General features: G+C 46.3%; 1 protein-coding gene across 4 annotated transcripts in view; it reads left to right on the top strand.

Moving 5' to 3' along the window:
- Nucleotides 1-22,292, top strand: part of Fat2 (FAT atypical cadherin 2) — an 89,557-nt gene that overhangs the window by 28,162 nt on the left and 39,103 nt on the right. For all 4 annotated transcript variants that reach the window (XM_087574201.1, XM_087574202.1, NM_022954.1 and 1 more), the window contains 6 exon segments: nt 5,382-5,696; nt 10,749-10,807; nt 13,191-13,502; nt 17,038-17,248; nt 19,713-19,852; nt 21,108-21,389. In XM_087574201.1, coding sequence (XP_087430327.1) covers nt 5,382-5,696; nt 10,749-10,807; nt 13,191-13,502; nt 17,038-17,248; nt 19,713-19,852; nt 21,108-21,389 — 1,319 coding nt within the window.

The following is a 22,292-nucleotide window of genomic DNA, read 5'->3' as shown; positions in this document are numbered from 1 at the left end:
GAATTGAACTCAGGACCTCTGGAAGAGCAGTCAGTGTTCTTAACCACTGAGCCATCTCTCCAGGCAGCCCCACTTTTTTTAATCTTTGAGACTAAAATTCAATTACACTTCTCCTTTCCTATCTCCCCTCCAAGCTCTCCCATATATGCCTCCTTGCTCTCCTTTAAATTTGTGGCCTCCTTTGTTTCTTTACTAATTGTTATTGTATGCATATATGTATATGTACATACATGTATATTCCTAAATATAACCTATTCAGCCCATACGATGCTACCTGTATGAATGTGTATGCTTTCAGGGCTGACCATTTGGCACTGGACAACTAGTCGGTCTGCTTTTCCCTGGGGAAAGCCACCTCTCTCCCATTCCCAGGCTTTCTTAGTTGCCTATAGTTCCGTGTGTAGAAGAAGTCTTGTGGCCTTCTCTCCAGCCAGTTTGACATACACGTTCATAGGTGTCCTTTTTGTTCAGCTTACATATGGGCAATCATGTTGGTGAGACTCTATGGCTGTAGCTTCTGATCTTACTAGGAAACACGATCTCAGAGCAAACTCCCAAGCTCTCTGTCTCTTACAGTCTTTCCACCCAGTCTTCTACAATGTTCCCTGAGCCTTAGGTGCAGGAGTGTTTTGTAGATGTATCCACTGTGACTGGGCTCCTCGACTCTGCGTTTTGATTGGTTGTGGTTTTCTGGGATGACCTCCATCTGTCGCAAAGAGACACTTCTTTGATGAGGGAAGAAGACATATCTGTGGGAAAACGGACAAATGCATAGATTGTTTTAGGGATTATGATGGTTTAGTAAATTAGTGGTTGTAGATTCTTCTCCAGTATCTATGACTTCATCATTAGCACTGAGTGGTTAGTGAGGTTTCCAGTATAAATCATGGCCTCTCTCTTGTTCAGCAGGTCTTAAGTCCAATTAGAGAGCTTTTAGTATACTTGCCACTACTAGGGTTATTGTGCCATGATATTTGTTGATGTGGTTCATAGGCATCATAGTTGGGTAGAACTGCTGGTTGCCTCCCTTCTTTGGAAGCTTGCGTGATACCTTCTGGGACCATGAGAGCTGGTCCTCAGGGAGGAGGCTTTCAACTCAGTTCCAGCTCAGGGCTCTCTGGGCCCTGTTTTGGAAGAACATGGTGTCTTCAGTAATAAGGACTTACCTTTCACCTCCGGCACTCACCAAGAGCAACAGCAATGGGCTCTGTGTTTTGGGTCCAAAGAGGGCTTCTCATGTCTGGCGTTGGGGTTTTTGTTTAGTTGGTCTTTGTTTTGGCTCTTGGAGGAAGCCCAGTCAGTCCAGATAATAAAAGTTCATTAAAACTATATGTGAATATCTATACACTGATTTAAATGTTTTATAGATGTTTGGGGGTTCTGTTTGTTTTCCAGTAAATAGTTAACGGTGTGATTTCTTATAGCTTTTAAAGACATACTATTTGTTCTTTTCCCCACTTCACTTTCTTCTAGATTGATCTCTGTCCCCTTTCCCTAAAAGGCCCTCTGCTTCTCACCATTTCACCGGATCACTTGCACCCTGCTATTCCTCTTTACCTTCCTCCCATTTTCTTCTGCATTTACACCCTTCCTCCTCAAAGAAGCTCCCTGTTCCCATTTCTGGGATCAGATCATGTGTACACTGCTCTTCCCCACTCTATTGCTCCCCAAACCCCACATCCTGGCACGATCCAGTTTCATTTTCCTGGTCTCTGTGGTTACTATGGACTATGTACTCACATACGAAGAGGATTGGGAGCTTGGAGTCTCCGATATGTGTGATCGCGCCACATTTGTCTTTCTGGGTCTGGGTTACGTCAGTCAATCCAGCTTCTCCTAGTTCCATCCATTTACCTGCAAAGCTCATGACTTCCTTTTTCTCTACAGGCGAATAGCACTCCATTGTATATATGAAGCACACGTTCACTGTACCCTCATCAGTTGTCAGACATCTAGGTTTCCACTTCCTAGCTATTGTGAATAGAGCAGCAATGAAGATGGCGGGCGAGTATCTGTGGAATAGGATGTGGTATCCTTTGGGCATATGCCAGGAGTCATACACCAGAGTCAAAGAGTCGATTTACTTGAGTTTTTGAGAATTCTCCATTCTGATTTCCACAGCGGCTGTACCAGCCTGCAAGCCCGCTCACAGTGATGGAGGGTTCTCTTCTCCCCACATCCCCTCCAACGTTTGCTGTCAGCACTTCCGTTGATCTTTGCCATTCTGGCCTGTGTTAGATGAAAACACAAAGGTTGTGTTGTTGTGCATTTCCCTAATTTCTAGAGATGGTGAAAAGTTTTTTGACATGTTTCTTAGTCACTTTTTCCTTCTTTTGGAAACTCTTTTCTCAGATTCTAGGCCCATTTTTGAATGAGTTGTTCGGATTTTTTTTTAAAGCTTGATTTTTTTTTGTTTTGAGTTCTTTATATAGTCTGGATATCAATCCTCTTTCAGATGTGTAACTGCCAAAGAGTCTCGTTCTGTGGGTTTCCTCTTCAGCCGGGTGGTGGGTTCTCTAGCTATGCGAAGCTTTGCAGTCTTATGAAGCCCCACTTGTCAGTTGTTGGCCGTAATTCACGGGAAGTGGAGTTCGATTCGAGACATCCTTTCTCCCACCTGTGTCACACAGACAAGGCCTGCACTTTCTTCTGACAGCTTCAGTGTTTCGGCTTTCAAATCTACGTCTTTGGTTGGTCCGGAATTAATTTTTGGGTAATGTAGTAGAGACGGGTATGATTTCATTCTTCTGCATGTGGACACCCAGTTTTCCCAGGGCCATTTGTTGAGGATGGTTTCTTTTCTTTAGCATATGTCATTGGCGTTTTTGTCAAATATTAAGTAACTAGTTACATATACTCACATTTGGGTCTCTGGTTTTTGTTTCTTTGCTCTCTACATCTGTGTTGGTTTTTTTTTTGTTTTTTTTTTTTTGTTTTTTTTTAGGTAGTAAATAGATTTTTATTAACTTGAGTATTTCTTTTTTTTTTTTTTTTTTTTGGTTCTTTTTTTCGGAGCTGGGGACCGAACCCAGGGCTTTGCACTTCCTAGGTAAGCGCTCTACCACTGAGCTAAATCCCCAGCCCCAACTTGAGTATTTCTTATATACATTTCGAGTGTTATTCCCTTTCCCGGTTTCCGGGCAAACATCCCCCTCCCCCCTCCCCTTCTATGTGAGTGTTCCCCTCCCCATCCTCCCCCATTGCCGCCCTCCCCCCAACAATCTAGTTCACTAGGGGTTCAGTCTTAGCAGGACCCAGGGCTTCCCCTTCCACTGGTGCTCTTACTAGGATATGCATTGCTACCTATGAGGTCAGAGTCCAGGGTCAGTCCATGTATAGTCTTTAGGTAGTGGCTTAGTCCCTGGAAGCTCTGGTTGCTTGGCATTGTTATACATATGGGGTCTCGAGCCCCTTCAAGCTCTTCCAGTTCTTTCTCTGATTCCTTCAACGGGGGTCCTATTCTCAGTTCAGTGGTTTGCTGCTGGCATTCGCCTCTGTGTTTGCTGTATTCTGGCTGTGTCTCTCAGGAGCGATCTACATCCGGCTCCTGTCGGTCTGCACTTCTTTGCTTCATCCATCTTGTCTAATCGGGTGGCTGTATATGTATGGGCCACATGTGGGGCGGGCTCTGAATGGGTGTTCCTTCTGTGTCTGTTTTAATCTTTGCCTCTCTATTCCCTGCCAAGGGTATTCTTGTTCCCCTTTTAAAGAAGGAGTGAAGCATTCACATTTTGATCATCCGTCTTGAGTTTCATTTGTTCTAGGCATCTAGGGTAATTCAAGCATTTGGGCTAATAGCCACTTATCAATGAGTGCATACCATGTGTGTTTTTCTGTGATTGGGTTACCTCACTCAGGATGATATTTTCCAGTTCCAACCATTTCCCTACGAATTTGTGGGGGTTTTTTTTTGTTTTTTTTTTGTTGTTTTTTTTGTTTTTTTGCCAATAACATATTGTTTTATTACTGTGGCTCTGTGATATATCTTAAGGCCTGAAATTGTAGTTTGTTTCCAGGGCAAATTATAGTGGGTAGAGTGCATTTAGTAGACTCTAGACTCAGCTCTTTAAATCTCTATTTCCTCCTCCTTGTCCTCCTCCTTCTCTTCTTCTTCCTCCCCCATTCTTCCTCTCCTCTTCCCCTCACCCTTCTTCTCCTCCTCTCTGTCAGGGTTCCTGGCTGGCCTAGAACTCACTCTGTAGCCCAGGCTGGTTTCAGTCTCACAGAGATTCCTGTTTCTGCCTCCCTTGTGCTGAGTCGAAAGGCCTGCACTGTGCCTAGCCGCAGATCTTTCTCTTACTATATGATCTTGACCAAAATTATGCCTCCTCTCTGGGCCTCATTTTCTCCATTTGTTACTTCTTGCCTGCTGTGCTCTGATTGTGAATCTAGACCTTACCCCATCATGCAGACCCCATCAGCTGAGAGTTACCAGTGAGAACTTAAGGTATGGATGGGCTTCTTGTGGCACTGTTAGAGCCTCGTGCTCTAGACCAGAACTGGTCCTATAGGCAGTGTGTAGAATAAGTGGACCAAAGAGTGGAGCTGAGCCCCTAAGACCATGAAGTGACAAAGTGGGGAACTAGAAATGTATTCATCAAACCCCTAACCAGTAATCTGAAAATCTATCCGGATTTATGGACTAATGGAATCAGGCCAAGGCCAGCTATAGTACATCTCACTTCCAGAATGACAAGCTGGAAGTTGAGTTGAAGGAGTTGGTGGAAGCCGGTAAATGTCTCCTGTCTTCTGGAAGCCTTGTATATCTGTATGTCAGAAGGGAGGGCCCATTTTAGCAGAGAAAGGCTGAGAGGTTCTACTAAATGGACGACCACCTTAGCATCTCCCACCTCATACTGACAGCCCTACCCTCTTTCCCTGATCTTTCTGTTAATATCCTTTCCACATACAGATCAGTAGATGTTAGGTAAGGTGAGGTTTTTCTATTTATTAATTGTGTGTGAGTGTGTATGTATATCTATATATACATTCATGTGTGTGTGCACTGGGCATACATACATGTGCGTGTCTGTAGACATGTGGGCAGGCACATTGAGGCCAGAGGTTGACAAATTAGGCTTCATCCTCTATTGATCTCCACTTTATTATTTGAGACAGCCATTACAGAATCCAGAGCTCACTGTTGCAGCTAGATTGGCAGCCAAAAAGCCTCACAGACTCTTCCCTCTCTACCACCCCTCCTCCCTAGTGCTGGGATCATGGCTACATGCCACCATGACCAATTTTTATGTAGGAGATCTGAACTCGGGTTCTTGTACAGCAGACACTTAACTGAGCCACCTCCCCAGCCCTGGGTAGCGTGGTTTCTAAAGTCTCCCTGAGATCTGAGTATATTGAGTTTGGTCACTTGCTGCCCCCAGGAATGCTCGAGACTCTGGCACCTCTGGACCGAGAATTCACACCCTACTACTGGTTGACAGTGTTGGCTGTGGACAGAGGCTCCGTTCCCCTCTCTGCTGTCACTGAAGTCTACATTGAAGTTACAGATATCAATGACAACATTCCCTCGATGTCTAGACCTGTGTTCTACCCCTCTGTCCTGGAAGATGCCCCCTTGGGTACCTCTGTGCTTCAGCTGGAGGCCTGGGACCCAGACTCCAGCTCCCAAGGGAAGCTGACCTTCAACCTCACCAGTGGGAACCACTTGGGACATTTCATCGTTCACCCATTTACAGGTAAGGCCCAGAAAGCTGGAGGGAACAGGGATATATAGATCTACAAGGTAGTTCTTGGATTGTTCCTGAGGTGGCATCAGGGCCACCTGAAGACAAATCAGAAATTCCAGTTCTCAGGCCCCCTCCTTAGGCCTGCCAAATCCACATTCTGAGGGCAGACTCCAGAAATGTGTGTTTTAACAACACGAGCCTAGCATTCTGATGCAACCACAGTTAAGATTCATTTCAACAACGCCATCTCCATAGAAGGAGAACCTGTTAAAATCTTTCTTGCCTTGGCATCCAACATGTGCCCCAGAGGTCAAGCTGAAATTAGTTCAGGCCTTTGCATGTTCTCAAACTGACCCTTCTCCCTAGTCACAGCCATGGCCACAACCATCATTGGCCTTTGTTCTACTTTATCTCTGTTGCTGTGGTAAAAAGTACTCTGATCAGGAGCAACTTAGGGGAGAAAGGGGTTTATTCAATAAATGTACTTTACTGCCTTAGACTTCCAGGTCCCACTCCATCACTGAGGGAAGTCAGGGTGGGAACTCAAGGCAGGAACCATGGAAGAACACTGCCTATAGGCTGGTTCTCCGGCTAGCTCACGGGCTCACTTGTACCTAGCTTTCTGATGTAGCCGTGGACCTCCTACCCAGAAAATGGTGCTGCCCACAGTGAGCAGGGCCTTCCTGCATCCATGAACTGTCAAGCCAATCCTCTGAAGTTGTGCACACAGGCCAAGTTGATCTAGACCATCCTCAATTGAGGCTTTTCTTTCAGATGACTCTAGGCTGTGCCAAGTCAACAAACAAAGCGAACTAGGACAGTCCTTATGGCAGACAAGTCTCAAACCTGCCCACGAAACAGTAACGACTGTTACCCCTCCCCATCCCATTAGCCTTCTCATAGGCCAAGAGTGGTAAAAGGTTCAGAGGAATCCAGGGGTCACCCTGTTGCAGCAGTGAGCTGAGAGGAGCACCCCAAAAATATCTGACTTGACTCAGAACTCTAAGCACAAATTTACCAATTTGTAGTCCACACTGGCAAATTCCACAGAACATTCCAGATCTCCAGATGTTCTTCAGAAACAGTATGCTTTGACCACGCTTTCACCACATTCTCTGAGGGCCACAGTATACCAGAGGCTGACAGTAGCTCACAGAGCAGATCCCACGTACATTCTTTGGTCCCACAGTCCCCTCCCCCACCCCTGTTGTATTAGTCCCAGCCTGCCTCCTCCAGTTGTGGAACCTGTCACTTGTTCGAGCTGGCGTCTGAGCAAGGCTACAGGCCTCCTGTAAGGAAAGCTGACCTTTCCATGTGACCCAATCTTTTCTCTACCGGACAATGCCGTAAAAGGACAGACCGTAGAGAGGGAACAGAGGGTGCTTGTGGGCTTTCCCAGGAGCCCAGGGGAGAAGTGGGACAAAGAGTAGGTAAGGAGTACAAGTGTCTTTGACACTGAAGACTTCAGTGAGAGCCTTTTCTCTTAACCTTTGACCTCAGGCTATAGACACATCCTCTTCTTTCTAAGCTGAGGGAGCTTTTCTTTTAGAAAACAGGTCCAGGCAGGTTCTCCCTTCAGGCTCACCCCATATCTCCAAGGTACCACACCCACACCCCTGTGCCTCAGAAGAGTAAGGAGATCGATCCCTCACCTAAGGCATTAACGCCTCAGCTTCTCCCAATCCCTCTTCTATTTACTGTCAACGGTCCTCTGGCAGCAGGCCTGGCCTAATGCCCTTGCAGGCACACTCCTCCCAGCTTTCCTGAAGGCACAGCAGAAGAAATTGTGACTAGCAGGAAGTCTTACTTTTAATGTGAAAATCATGAGAATCATATCAGCCACCAGCTCCCAACCCACCTTCCTCACGGGAGCCATCCTGCCACTCCACATCCCCACTACAGAAGCCTGGCAAGTTTCTCAGGTGTTCTCCAGATAAAGTCAAGGTCCCCTCTGTCTCACAAGCTGCTGCCTAAACGGCCCCCTGACCTCTCTGGTTTCACTGTATTCCTCTCACTAAATCTCTTTCGGCTCCAGCGACATGGCTGTGTCAACATTAAAACCACAGCTCGCATCTTAAAGGGAATAGGACATAGTTTATTCTGGAGACATCGTGTGTGACTGTAGCCCAGGAACACAGATTTAGGTTACCCCAGTTAAATTCCACGTTCAAGTGTGGGTGCAGTTTCACAGGGTTTTATAGTTTTACAGGACAAAGACAGTCATAAATCTAGGCAGCTTTAAACTGCATTGGCGGGGACACCAGAGAGGCAGATACATCAAAATGGAGAAGCTGTTTTATAGACCCAAGATGCTATCTGATGACATTCTTAGCTCTTGGATTGGCAGAAGCTAGAAGTGTTCTGCTAAGTTAACAGCTTCTAAGACGTTTTTATTTATTATCATGAATTATTAGTTCAGATACAGAGCAGGCCAGAGAATGGCTCTCCCAGAAGGCTGAATTAACCTAAGATAAAGTGATTAGCCTCTGAACCTACAAAATTCTAGTCTCTCCACAGGACTAAAATTCCAACCAGTCAGCCAGTCTCTGCAGACACACACTCCTTCCAGGAGATCGTTTTGTTGTTGTGATGGTGGCTGTTGTTGTTGACATCTAGATACTGCTTCTTCAGCAATTTTTGTCCACAGCTGCTTTGGACTGTGGAAGCTCTTAACATGGGGTTTGCCACGCGCTATAGGAGTCTCTCCCTGCTCTCTTACTATGTAGTCCTGACTGGCTTGGAACTTGCTGAGTAGAACAGGCTGACCTTGAACTCACAGAGAACTGCCTGCCTCTGCCTCCCTAGTTCTGTGCTTAGATGCTTGGCTGGCTACATGTCAGGCTTCCGCGCTCTTTTTGTCTGTGTGGTCTCCGGTCTCCCACAGAGCCAAGACAGATAGTTCCTAATAACATAACATACACCCTGGTACCGCTAACGTAACCGCTCAGCCCACTATACTCATTCAAGTAATTGTTCCACTAACTCTCCATCTCCACTGGCCTTCCACAGGTCCCTACAAAAAGCAAAGTTGATTGCTTTTGCCTGCCAGAGCATCTTCAGTACCTGGCAGTACCACAGAGTACAGTGAGAGCTCACTAAACGACTGTTAAATGGATGAATGAGTCCTTGTTGATGGATGATCCATGCATACACACAGCAAATGCTTGAAGAGGTTGCCCCTGAGAGGTCTTAAAGCCTTGTGCTGTAGAGAGATGTGAAGAGAAATGAGATCCGGTTCTTGGTCTCAGGAAGTCAGCTCATCAGGATCATGAGTATTTGGGGATAGATCCTGTAGGGACAGCAGAAAGAGTAAAGTATGGGTAGTAGGTAGGTGCTGCAGCTGCTCAGGGGGAGGAAAAAGCTGCTGGCTGTGGCCAAGCTACAAAGGACTAAGGAGGCAGGGGAGGTGATAAGCAGCAGTCTAGGAGGGGACAAGGACAGGGCGGTGGCTTGAGAACCTCCAAGTGGGAGGAAGATGAGGCTTTCATTGTGGATAGAAGCCATGGTCTGGAGATGGACAATGCATTCCCACCGTTTATTAACTGGTGGGGTCTTAGGAAAGTTTCTGAGCTCTTCTCTTTGTCCATTGCATATTGCTCTAATTGAGTACCTCAGACTGGGTACCAGCGGTGCCAGCGAACCAGCGTGCCAGCGTGAATGTTATGTTATTGGGACTATCAGGCTAGGTAATCAATAAGGAACACGGAGTTATTTAGCTTGTGGTTCTGGAGGCTGAGGTGTCCAAGAGCATGGGCACCTTGCTGCAGGATATCACAATGGTGAAGTACGGAGTGAGTGTGTTAGGTCTTCCCTTTCTGTAAAGTCACTAACACACTCATGGGGACTCTACACTCGTGACTTCATCTAACCCTAATTGCCTCCTGAAAACCCACCTACAAATCCCATTCGGGTATGGATAAACCTGAGTACGATGTCACATGCCTATACTCTCAGGCAGGAAGATCAGTGTGCAAGGGCAGACTTAGCTACAGACTGGGCGAGTTAGTACCAGGACAGCTTGGGTGACATACATAGAGGGTCTTGTCATAAAAAGTCAAAATAAATGGACAACGACCTGGGGATTATAGCTTTGACATGTGAACTTTTCAAACGTAACATCCACACTAAGCATTGATCTGTAGTTAAGTTTCCATGAGTGAAATAAACCATCCAAACTGCTGCCTAGACGGCCATGGGTCCCAAATGATTTGGTATGGAGTGCTACAGCTATAGAGAGAACTTAGAAGAGAGCCTGGCATGTAAGGGGTCGGCAACATTGGCTCTGTGATTCCGAAGGACAGAGGAGTGGTGACATTTGAATGAACACCTAGTTGTGGAAAGCCCTAGATCTTGGTGGATCAAGGAGTGAAGGAGCAGGAATCCCTCAGAGGTAACTTAACAACTGCTGATGACCTTATCTGGGGGCAGAGAGAGAGGGAAGAGTGTCCCTGAGGTGGGGTGATGGGAAAACTTAGTTTGAGGGAGAAAAGGAACAATCGGCAGTTGGTCTCCTTGGGCTGGGAGAGGTAGGGACTTACACCACACGCGCTCGGTGGATGCTTCCTATCCTCATGTGGGGGTTTGCAGCACCACAGCCGTATCTTACCTTCATGGGCGTTCCTTGTGAATCCAGACACTGGATGTCAAAGAGAGACTTGAAGGTAGACAAGGAGTGGCAACTCAGGAGGTTACAGAGCAGCGGTTTCAGGAGCACGGATCCCTGAAGGGTCAGGGAGGAGGGGGAGCTGAGCATGGTGGTTGTGTACCTAGACTCTCAGCACACAAGAGGCTGAAGTCGGCCGGGCTGCTGCTGACACTGTGGGGGCTGCTGGGTTTTGGGTCCACCACTCGCACCTCATGGTGAGAGTGGACTCATGTGGGAACTTCAGTTAGTGCGTTTTCTGTCATGTGTCTCCCACCTCCTCAGCCTTCCTTCCCATTCTCCAGAGCTCTAAATGTCAAACACCAGGACTCTGTTTGTTGTATTTAATTCTGAACCTGCTCCATAATGAGGCCCTGGGAGCCCTTGGCTCATCTCTCTCTCTACCCGTCCCTTTCCAGGTCTCCTGACCACTGCCAAGCAACTGGACCGAGAGAACAAGGATGAGTATGTCCTAGAGGTGAGTTGTGGGAAAGCTGGGCACTGCCTTTGAAAGCCCCCAAAGGAAGCTGGACTGTAGGCAGTCAGCTGTACGGCTCCAGTGCTGTGGATGGGGTTGGGGTGGGAGGTTGAGGTGGGAAAGGACAACTTGTTTCATTCTGTTTCTGTGTCTGGTGGTAAAGATCTGTAGGTTTTCACCAGTTCTTCATACTGAGGAGGAAAGGATTCTGAAACCTTATCCAGACAGGGCAGGATGTCTGGGTTAGCTAGTAATGCCTGAAGGAAGTGCTGGTAATGTGTGTGTGGTGTGGTGTGGTACGGTGTGGTGGTGGTGGTGGTGGTGGTGGTGTGTGTGTGGTGTGTGTGTGTATGGTGTGTGGTGTGTGTGTGTCTGTGTGTGTGTGGTGTGTATGGTGTGTGTGTGTGTGGTGTGTGGTGTGTGTCTGTGTCTGTGTGTGTGTGGTGTGTATGGTGTGTGTGTGTGTGGTGTGTGTGTGTGTCTGTGTGTGTGTGGTGTGTATGGTGTGTGTGTGTGGTGTGTGTGTGTGTGGTGTGTGGTGTGTGTGTGTGTCTGTGTGTGTGTGGTGTGTATGGTGTGTGTGTGTGTGGTGTGTGTATGTGTGTGTGGTGTGTGTGTGTGTGGTGTGTGTATGTGTATGTGTGTGTATGTGTATGTGTGTGTGTGTGGTGGTGGTGTGTGTATGTGTATGTGTGTGTATGTGTATGTGTGTGTGTGGTGTGTGTGTGTGTCTGTGTGTGTGTGTGTGGTGTGTGTGTGTGTGTGTGTGTGTGTGTGTGTGTGTGTGTGTGTGGTCTAGTTTCTAGCTCATCCCTCCTGGCTTGGGGAGAGCAAACCACATAATGGTCCTTTACAAAGTTTGATGCAGAATCAGAATAAAATTTTTGTCTTTTAGATCTGTTTTTCCTAAGGTATCTTCCTAAGATCACCCTACTACAAGACCCCCTCAGTGCTCCAGAGGGGAAGTAAATTAGTAGAGGTTACAAACCTAGCTATTTCTCTCCTAAGCAGCCTGTACCCCACCAGTCACCTCTTCTGACCTTAAGTGCGCCCACAGGGTAGGACGCATATTCCTTAGCAGGCTGGAGGTCATTCTGCTTTTCTATGCTACAGGCTCTGAGATCTCCTTCCCTTTGAAGTAACACACACACACACACACACACACACACACACACACACACACAGAGGTGGGGCACCACACCTGTGAGCCCAGCTATTTAGGAGGTGAATCACAAGTTCAAAGCCAATCTGGGCTGCAGAAGGAATTCAAGGCAGGCCATGACCTTGTCCCAAGATAAAAAAACAGAGAAAAGTGATGGTAGGGCTCACTGGTAGAGCATGGAGTATGTACACAGCAGGTGTGAGGTCCTGAGTTGACATGCTTGAACCAAAATGAAAGGAAGGAAGGAAGGAAGGAAGGAAGGAAGGAAGGAAGGAAAAAGAAAGAAGGAAGGAAGGAAAATGGAAGGAAAGAAAGAAAGAAGGAAAGAAGGAGAAAGGAAAGGCACTTGCCACTAAGAACAAAATGTCTTCCAGTTCCCAGTTTAGTAATTTTTGAAGTCTAGGACAATGTTTCTCAACCTGTGGGTCACAACCCCTTCATAGGGATCACCTATGACCATTGGAAAACACAGATATATACATCACGATTCATAACAACTGCAGGATTACAGTATGAAGTAGCAATGAAATAATTTTATGGTTGAGGTCACCACAACATGAGGAACTGTATTAAAGGGTCACAGAATTAGGAAGGTTGCGAAACACTGCTCAAAAAGTTCTTTCAGGGGGTTGGGGATTTAGCTCAGTGGTAGGCAGGCGCAAGGCCCTGGGTTCGGTCCCCAGCTCCGAAAAAAAGAAAAAAGAAAAAAAAAAGTTCTTTCAGATGGCTGCTTTCTTGTGCAGAGTGAGGATCAAACCTAAGGCCTCATACATGCTAGGCAAGTACTGTACCACTGAGCCACACTTCAGCCTCTGGGCTACTGTGAGTGGAAATGAACGCCTTGTCTCATACCATTTCCTCAGCACCCTGGCTGTGTCAGATGACTGGGTTCTGGCACCAGCAGCGCATGATTCTGAAGTTGGAGTTTGTTTTGGGTATTGGGCATCAGGTCTGACCCAGGTTTCACCCATTCCTGCATCGATGCTTTCTAACCCAGCAGAGAGCAAGGCTTCTGGCAATCATAGGAAGAGGCCCAGAGTCTTCCACGTGAAGGCCTGGTTTTCATGGCAGTGCCTTCTGGTTCTCTGTGGTTCCTTTCTGCTCTTGCCGTTCCAAGGTCAGATTGTGGCAATAACAGCAACCAGCGCTAACATGGCGTGAGCCACGGTGGGACTGCTTCACAGCGGCCACACAGGCGCTCACACACCGTTTTGTCTACAGGTGACTGTGCAGGACAACGGGGACCCCTCACTAAGGTCCACCTCCAGGGTGGTGGTGTGCATCCTGGATGTCAATGACAACCCACCCATGTTCTCCCACAAGCTCTTTAACGTCCGCCTTTCAGAAAGACTAAGCCCCCTCTCCCCGGAGCCTGTGTACAGGCTGGTAGCTTCAGATCCAGATGAAGGTCTCAACGGCAGCATCACCTACAGCATTGAGGAGAGTGATGAGGAGAGCTTCAGGATCGACCCTGTCACAGGAGTTGTGTCTTCTAGCAGCACCTTTGCAGCAGGAGAGTACAATATCCTAACGGTGAGTGGTCGAAGGGCTGCCCAGCTGGAGGGCAGAAGTGGCTGGTGGTTTTCCTTTCTTTTTTTTTTCTTTTTCTCTTATCTTTCTTTCGTGTGTGTGTGTGTGTGTGTGTGTGTGTGTGTGTGTGTGTCCATCTGTCTGTCCATCTGTCCGTGTGTTTTAGCTTATAAGGAGGTGGAGGTGGAGGGGCAGGCTCACTTCTGAGAGACACTCACAGCCTGTTCTGCTGGAGCAGCATTAATCCATTCCTAAGTGCTGCACCCCAAAAGTCCATCACTAAACTCCATTTCTTGTGTGCGTGCATACAAGTGTGTGTGTGTGTGTGTGTGTGTGTGTGTGTGTACTCTTGTGTAGCAGCACTCACTTATGTGGGTATCACATCGCTATCACTTATGCACTATCAATCTTTAGGCACCATCTTCTTTTTCTTTCTTTCTTTGTTTCTTTCTTTGTTTCTTTCTTTTCTCTGTTTCTTTCTTTGTTTCTTTGTTTCGTTCTTTGTTTGTTTGTTTCTATCTTTCCTTCCTTCTTTCTTTCTTTCTTTCTTTCTTTCTTTCTTTCTTTCTTTCTTTCTTTCTTTTTGAGATACACTCTCTCACCTACCTGGACCTCCTCAGGCAGGCTAGGCTGGCGGTCACCGAGCCTGTGATCCACCTGTGTCTGTGTTTGTCACCCCAGCCCTGGGATTATGAATGTTCATCAGCACGCCCTGTTTTTAATAGCTTCTGGGGCTTCTGTTCCTGTGTTTGAAAGGCAGACACTTTGCTGACCGAGCCATATCCTCAGCCCCTTGATTCTGCCTCTTAATAAAAGTCTGTTTACTAATTTATTCTGCATGTATAGGTGTTTTGCCTACATGTATGTGTGTGCACCATGTGCATGCCTGGTGCTGTGGAGGCCATAAGAGGCTATTGGATCCCCTGAAACTGGAGTTACAGGTGCTTGTGAGCTTGCACGCTGGTGCTGAGGATGGAACCCAGGTCCTCTGGAATAGCAGCCAGTGCTCTTAACTTCTGAGCCTTCCCTCCAGCCCCCTAGATTTCACCTCTTGAGAAAGACTCCCCAGCCTCAGCGCTGCTTTATTAGGACCCCAGCTTGCAGTGCATGAAGCTTTGAGGTTCACACTCAAACCATCTCTAGACCATAACAGGGTGGAGCAGGTGAGGAAGGCCTGGAGGGCATCTGTAGAAGAATGGTCCCAGATGGTGAATTCCTGTGAGGAGGAGGGAGATTGCCTTCTTTGTCTTCCCTTAGGGAACCGGGCAGTCCCCACTCTTCCTCAGGGGAGCAAAGTTGTGGACTGTGGGCTTCTCTTTTTGAGGACAATAAAGGCCCCTGAAGCCCCCTGTTCTTACAAATAAAAATTTAGCAAAATTAACCATGGTCTCAGAATAAAGATAGACCTGTTGGATATATTTTTAAAAGATTTATTTATTTTGTTTTTAATTATAATTTTTTACAGGGTCTTACTATGTAGCTTTGGCTAGCCAAGAAGTCACTAAGTAGACTAAGCTGGCAGGGAATTCACAGGGATTCACTTTGCCAAAAGTATGCGTACATGTGTGGGAGTACACACACTTGCAGAGGCTAGAAGCAGCTGCTGTCTCTAGAGCTGGTGTTACAGGTAGGTGGTTGTAAACCATCTGACACCGACGCTGAGAACTGAACTCAGGTCCCCTGAAAGAACAGCAGGTGCTTTTAACTGCTGATCCATCTCTCCATTACCCAGTACCTGGGTTTTCACTCAACTACAGCCATAAGGCATCTGCTAGGCATGTGTTCTACCACTGACCCACATCCCCAAGTCCTAAAATCCATTTAAAAACCCTGAACCATTTCAGGTGAGAATAGCCTGTCCGACACCACACCCTCGTGGCTGTGGCCAGTTTCCACCATCTTGCAGAGTAGCTCCTCATTCTGAACCTGTCTTGGTGCATTTCCGGCTCCCGGGATTTTATTTTGTGCATCAAGCTGCATGTCTAACCTAGAAGTTTCCAGCCGTTCCTGCATAAGAGCCAATAACCTTGAGAAGCTTGAGGAGAGAGGAAGCCTCTGAGAATCATGAGCAAAAATAAATGAATTACGTCTGAGCAATAGACCAAGGGCTTTCCTGAGTGACGGACAGCAGCTCCTGTCTGGAGACCCTGACCTGAACTTCCCTTCTCCAGACAAGCCATTTAAGTCTTTGAATCTCTAAGCTGAGGTTAAGATCCCAGGGCATCAAAAGACAGGACATGGGTTCTCATACCACACCACCAAACGGAAGCTCAGCCTTGCCGCTGATGGGTCACATGACTCTAAGTATGAACTCAGGGTAGGAACATGGAGTCCCCGTTTCTGCCAACAAAGGGGAGATAAATTACTGTGGTATGTCTCCTAGGGCTACAGTGAGGATGAAAAGGCTGCACACAGAGCTCTTAGGGTGAGGACTGATCGTAGCAGAGCCCAGTGAATCTGACTCTGTGTTTGTTGGCAGTGATTTGCCACCTATGAGTTTAAAATCCAATTTGGGAATCACTATGCAGTAAGATATAGTGGCTTTCTTTGTGAGTCCTTTTCACCACTGTGATCACATCCCTGACAGGGGTAGCCTACAGCAGGTTGGGGGGGATTTATTTGGGCTCACTTTTCTAGAGGGTCTTGTCTATAATTACAGCCGTGCCCATTTGAGCAAACATCATGGTGGTAGATTTATGTGGTAGAAGAGAAGCATTCACTTCATGGCTGAACAGGGAGTTGAGAAAGAGATTCAGGGGGAGACTAAGGCATGACACAGTCCCCAAAGATGTGCCCTAGTGACCTCTGTCTCAGCCCATGCCTACTTCTCACCGTCTCCCATCATATTTGCTTCATACAAAGAACACATCAAGGGAACCGACCCATTAATTAAGTCAGCACCCTTGCAATCTAACCTTTTTCTGGAAATGCTATCACAGATACGACCAAAGGCCTGGTTTACTAATCTCCTATACATTCCGCAGTGGAATTGCTTTAGTTACTTCTATTGCTGTGATAAGATACCAGGACCAAAAGCAACTTTAGGAAGAAAGGGTTAATTTTAGCTTATGGTTCCAGATAGAGTCCATAATGGCAGAAAGAAAGCAGGAAGTAGAGAAACCACACGTCATCCACACACAGGAAGCAAAGAGAGACAGAACAGGAAGTGGAGCCAAATGATAAACACTCAAAGCCCATCCCCAGTGACATTCTTTCTCCAGCAAGGCTGCATCCCCTAAAGGTTCCACAACCTCGTCAAACGGTGCTGTCTACTGAGGATCAAGTGTTCAAATATCTGAACCAAAAGCAGTCATTTCTCATTCAAACCACCACACTGATCAAGTTTGCAAACAGTTAACGGTCCTAGTGTTTTGTTGCTCTGTTTTTCCACCTAACAAGAGATTCTAGAATGTATGCTACAAGTGTTTGCTTAATAACCAACAGAGTCTTATCATCATCCTTTGAGTGTGTGTCCAATTCGGGAGTGAGTGGAAGGCCACTCCCATGATGACTCACTGGGCTTTTGGTATTTTTTTAGATCAAGGCAACAGACAGTGGGCAGCCAGCACTCTCCACCAGTGTCCGGCTACACATCGAATGGATTCCCCAGCCTCGGCCATCCTCCATCCCACTGTCCTTTGATGAGTCATACTACAGCTTTACAGTCATGGAGACAGACCCCGTGAACCACATGGTGGGAGTCATCAGTGTAGAGGGACGGCCTGGCCTCTTCTGGTTCCACATCTCAGGTGAGGACCAAGGAGAACAAATCCCTCATTTTTATATCCCCACCTGATGCAATGCTCTATTCCTCTTAAGAGCATACTCCATCACAGCCCCTCTTTCCCTTCTTCTGATCATCGTTTCCCTGGTTTTCTGAGATCTGAGACATTGGGTAGAAGGAACAACACACCTGCCTGGCCTCTTCTGTTATAGCCAAGACCTCAGCTTGACCATTTGTGATATTAATAATATCATGATAATAACTAGGTGGGCCCTAGTTATACCAAATGCCTAGGAGATCTTAGGTGGATTGTCCAGGATGACCCAGAAGAGAAAGCACTAAGTCAGGGCAGAGCTGTGTTGACTGAGCCTGAGGTTAGCATGGGGCCATTCTCCCCATGCCTGTTCTAAGTTCCGAATGAGTATGTGTGTGTGTGTGTGTGTGTGTGTGTGTGTGTGTGTGTGTCCATGCATGCACAAGCATACATGCATGTAAGTGTGTCTGCATGAAATAAAACTCAAGGCCGTATGCTCTGTCCACATCCAGACTCCATCCATGCTCCTTGTCATTCTAAATGGCTCTTGGATCCAGGCTCTGATGGGTGGCTCTGCTCTAGCCTTTCTTTCTGTCAAGGTTTTGGTGTTCATGTATTTAAAACGAAACAAACAAAATATCTGAGGGTCATAGAACCATCTGGGAAATTGGGGAATGCTCAGGTCTCCTTTTCAGTAACATGCATACATATGTGATCAATCACAAATGTAAACCTAGGTATAAATGTAAAGGTTTTGGTTTATTTTAAGACTCTTTGATATCTACCCAGAGATTTTAAATTCTAATATCTCCACTTTAGCACTTCCCTGGGCCACGGAGTCCCGCTGCAGTAGATTCCAGTCTGGATTGGAGGCAGAGTAGGATACTCCCTTGGCCCAAGATCCTTGACTTCTTAAACTTCTGGTTCTTGTTCCCAGATCTTTTAATTGTTTGGTTTTTTTCTTCAATGTATAATTAATGCATGAACCAAAATAACACTTAGGAAATAGAAGTGTGTGTACAGAAGAAACACATATCACTGAAAGTCCTACCAATCCAAATATAATCCATTGCTATAGTTTTGATGTGTTTCTTTCTGGACACACGTGTACACATGGGATTATATTAAAATTTTATTTTATATTTTATTGTAATATATTGTGAACATATTTTTACATAACTAAAGAGAATTCTGTTTGCTAGACATTTAAAGAGCTTCATGCTATTCTAGAGCTTATCTATTTATGTTATCTTTGATATTTTAAAATATAGTCTTTCCAGATCTCATACATGAATCTACAGTATCTTGACCATGTCCTCCCATTTTCAACTCCCCAACACACCTCCCTCCCAACTTCACATCCTCTTCTTAGAATATTTTGTTTAATTTTGGCATTTTCTTTTTCTTGTTAAAGAATTTTTTAATTTTTAATTATGTGGTCATGTGTGTACCTCTTTGTTGATGTGCTACATGTGTGTGGAGTCTGCAGAAGCCATTTGGCCCCCAACCCCTGGGACCGGAGTTACAGACATTTGTAAGGCACTTGACATAAGTTCCGGGATCTGAACTTGGGTCCTCGAGAAGAGCAGCAAGCACGCTTAATCACTGAGTCATCTCTCCAGACCTCCTGGCATTTCACATGTTTAGTCTTTATCTAACCCTGACCCCTGTCTTCCTGCTCCACTCCTTAAACCTTTCTACCTGAATTCTTTTAAAAAGAATCAACTTCCTCTTGTTACACAGACTTGTTTTCAGTTGTCCTCGTGTCGGGCAGTTTGCACAGTCTATAATGAAACTATGAGTCTGGCTCCGTCGTCTCCGTGTATTTTAATTCCTGTGTCCGTCACTTTGTGGTTGTGATTTAAAAAAAAAAAATCTCTGAATGAGTCATTTTGGCTCATTGTTTCCGAGTCTTTAGCCCATCATGGCTTAGGTCCATGCAGAGCATCATGGCATCAGAAATGTGTGGTGCAGGGCTGCTCTTCATTTTATGGCTGGTCAAGAAACAGAGGATGAGACAAGAAGTACCCAGAGATTCTCCCAAGGACCCAGCTCCTAAGTTTCCATTCCCTCCCAAAAGAGTGCTACTATCTGAGGACCAGTCAGTCATTCAATCCATAAAAATCCCAGAAGCAGAAGCGTCCTACAGCAGGTTTTGTTTTTCCCACTGGACTCTTCGCCCCTCACTGACCTGTGTTTCTCTAGATTGTTTGATAACTGGACAAATAGTATAACATCTTTGTGATCTCCCAAGGAAATATACTCCAGATAACCACCATCCCTGAACAGTCTTAGACTCTCTGATTCAGACTCTTCTTTGGACACCCATAGACTTGTCAGCCAAAGTCAGCCGAGGTTGCCACTTACCAAATGTTATAGGTCTGTGGCCAAATCTGGGTTGGTCTATAGCTGCCTAAGTCACTGACTTCATATCTGCTCTTTCCCTCCTCTCCAGATGGGGATAAGGACATGGACTTCGACATTGAGAAGACCACAGGGAGCATCGTGATAGCCAGACCTCTTGATACAAGGAGAAAGTCGAGCTATAACTTGACTGTGGAGGTGACAGATGGGTTCCACACCATTGCCACCCAGGTGAGAGGCCTTAGTCAAGAGCCCCTGGCTTGGGAGGAGATCAGAGGTGAACTTGGAGTAAGGCTATCAAAGGCTTTCTATTGATGTTTGATTCCTTAAAGAATACTGAAGTTGGAATATAAGCTCTGGGTACTAGTCTAACCCCATTTCTGTAGCTGTGGGAGAATCCCCCTCCCTATTCTACATCTCCATACAGTGATAGAATCTATGCAAACAAGCAGTTTTAGTTAATGATAGTCTGCCCAAGGGCCACCGTGGGCATGAGGAACGACATGTCATGGGGCTCTCTCAACTTCTGCCCTGACTGTTGTAAAGTAAAGCCATTTCAGATACCAGGACTTTACACATTTTGCTTGAAGAAATAGCCCAATGAAATTGTTCTGTTTGTTTTTTGAGACAGGGTCTCTAGCTACTGCTGTGTTAAGATACCCTGACAAAAGCAACTTAAGAAAGAAGGGGTTGATTTGGCTCAAAGTTCCAGGTTACAGTTCTTCAGGGCAGAGAACTCAGGCTGCAGGAACGTGAAGCAGCTTCTCCCATTATATCCAAGTCAAGAGTAAAAAGCAATGGATTAACACATGCATGCTAGAGTTTACTTGCTTTCTCTACTATTATATAGTTCAAGGTCTCTTACCTAAAGCATGGTGCAGTGTTGGATGGGTCTTTCTGTCTTAATTAATATAATCAAGGAAATCCCTAACAGATATGTCTAGAGGCCAATTAATCTAGATAACCTCTCAAGAGTCCCTTCCCAGGTGATTCTTGTTCATGTTGACAACACAAACTACCACAGGAACTTACTCTGTAGACCAGATTGGCCTAGAACTTACCATGTAGCCCAAGACTACATGGCGATTCTGCCTCAGACTCCCATATACTTTGATTATACCATGTCCAACACGCACGCATGTGCGCGCGCACACACACACACACACACACACACACACACACACACACACACACAAAATCAGTGGCCAGCTGGACGTGATAGTATGTGCCTTTAATCCAGGCATTTAGGAAGCAGAGGCAGGTGGATCTCTGAGTTTGAGACTAGCTGATCTACAGAGCAAATTCCATGACAACCCTGTCTCAAAAAAAACTTACTGGGCAATCTGGTATCTGAGAGCTTGTTAGTTTGAAATATTTCCATACCTCAGTAGCTATTTACTGGCTAGGAAGTGAAGTTCCAGCAAACATCATACCTGTGTCACCATAGTTCACAATCTTCCTCTTTGCTTCTGGTCCCCCTGCCCAGGTCCACATCTTTATGATTGCCAACATCAACCACCACCGGCCTCAGTTCCTGCAGGATCACTATGAAATCAGGGTCCCCCAAGACACGCTGCCTGGGGTTGAACTCCTCCGGGTCCAGGCCACAGATCAAGACCATGGCAAGGGCCTCATCTATACCATACTCAGCAGCCAGGACCCTGGAAGTGCCAACCTCTTCCAGCTGGATCCAAGCAGTGGAGTGTTGGTGACAGTGGGGACATTGGAACTGCACTCCGGGCCTTCTCAGCACATTCTGACAGTTATGGTGAGTAAACACAGGAACAGAAAAGGCGGAATCTTAGTTACTTTCTCACTGCTGTCTTTAAATACCCTGACAAGAGCAACTTCAGAGAGAAAGTTCCAGAAGGCTTCGGTCCATCATGGCAGAGAAGACATGGCTGCAGAAGCAGAAGGCTGACTGCTCACATTCATCCACACCCAGGAAACAGAGTGAACAGGAAGTGATGCCAAGCTATAAAGCTTCAAGACCCACTCCTAATGGTCCACTTTCACCAATAACCCTTCATCTCCTAAAGCTCCCATGAACTTCCCAATCTAGGCACCAAGTATTCGATCACATGTGCCTATGGGGTCATTTCATGTTTAAATCACAGTGGACTTGCATGCAGGTAGATAGTAGACATGCTGGTCCCTGAGGAGCCAGGAGTGTAGACAGTCATAACATAATCCCTGGGGCAGAGGTAAAATACTTCACATCTGGTCAGAGGCGCCTTCTCTAAGGGACACCTGGAGTGAAGATTCAGGTAGAGTAGTTGGCTGCCATGTTTCTCTGGACTCACCCCAGATCTGCAACAGATCTTTGCCCACTCTGTGGTTCTCTGTGGTTTTCGGGTTGCCCTGTAGATTCATGTATTGTCCGACCTGGGAGGGACCCAAAGACCCTCCAGTCCAAGGTAAGGGCAAGAATCAAGCGAGCAACCCCGTGGGATCTAACATTTAAGGAGGGCTTAGTATCGGGTCCTGTGCTTCTGTGACTCTGAGAGTGAAAGCCACCCTGAATGTTACACCCCACATTCCCTAACTACGCCAGCTCTGACCCTGACCACTCCTCCTATCTATACCTGAGGCCCTCAGAAGAAGGGAAAAAATTGCTAACTACCATACAATTATTTATGAGAAAACTGGAGTTGGGATTTGATCATATGTT

This window comes from Rattus norvegicus, chromosome 10 (genome assembly GCF_021556685.1).
Source record: "Rattus norvegicus strain SHRSP/BbbUtx chromosome 10, alternate assembly SHRSP_T2T, whole genome shotgun sequence".
In the NCBI taxonomy this organism is placed as follows: domain Eukaryota; kingdom Metazoa; phylum Chordata; class Mammalia; order Rodentia; family Muridae; genus Rattus; species Rattus norvegicus.
This window is presented reverse-complemented; position numbering and strand designations above follow the sequence as displayed.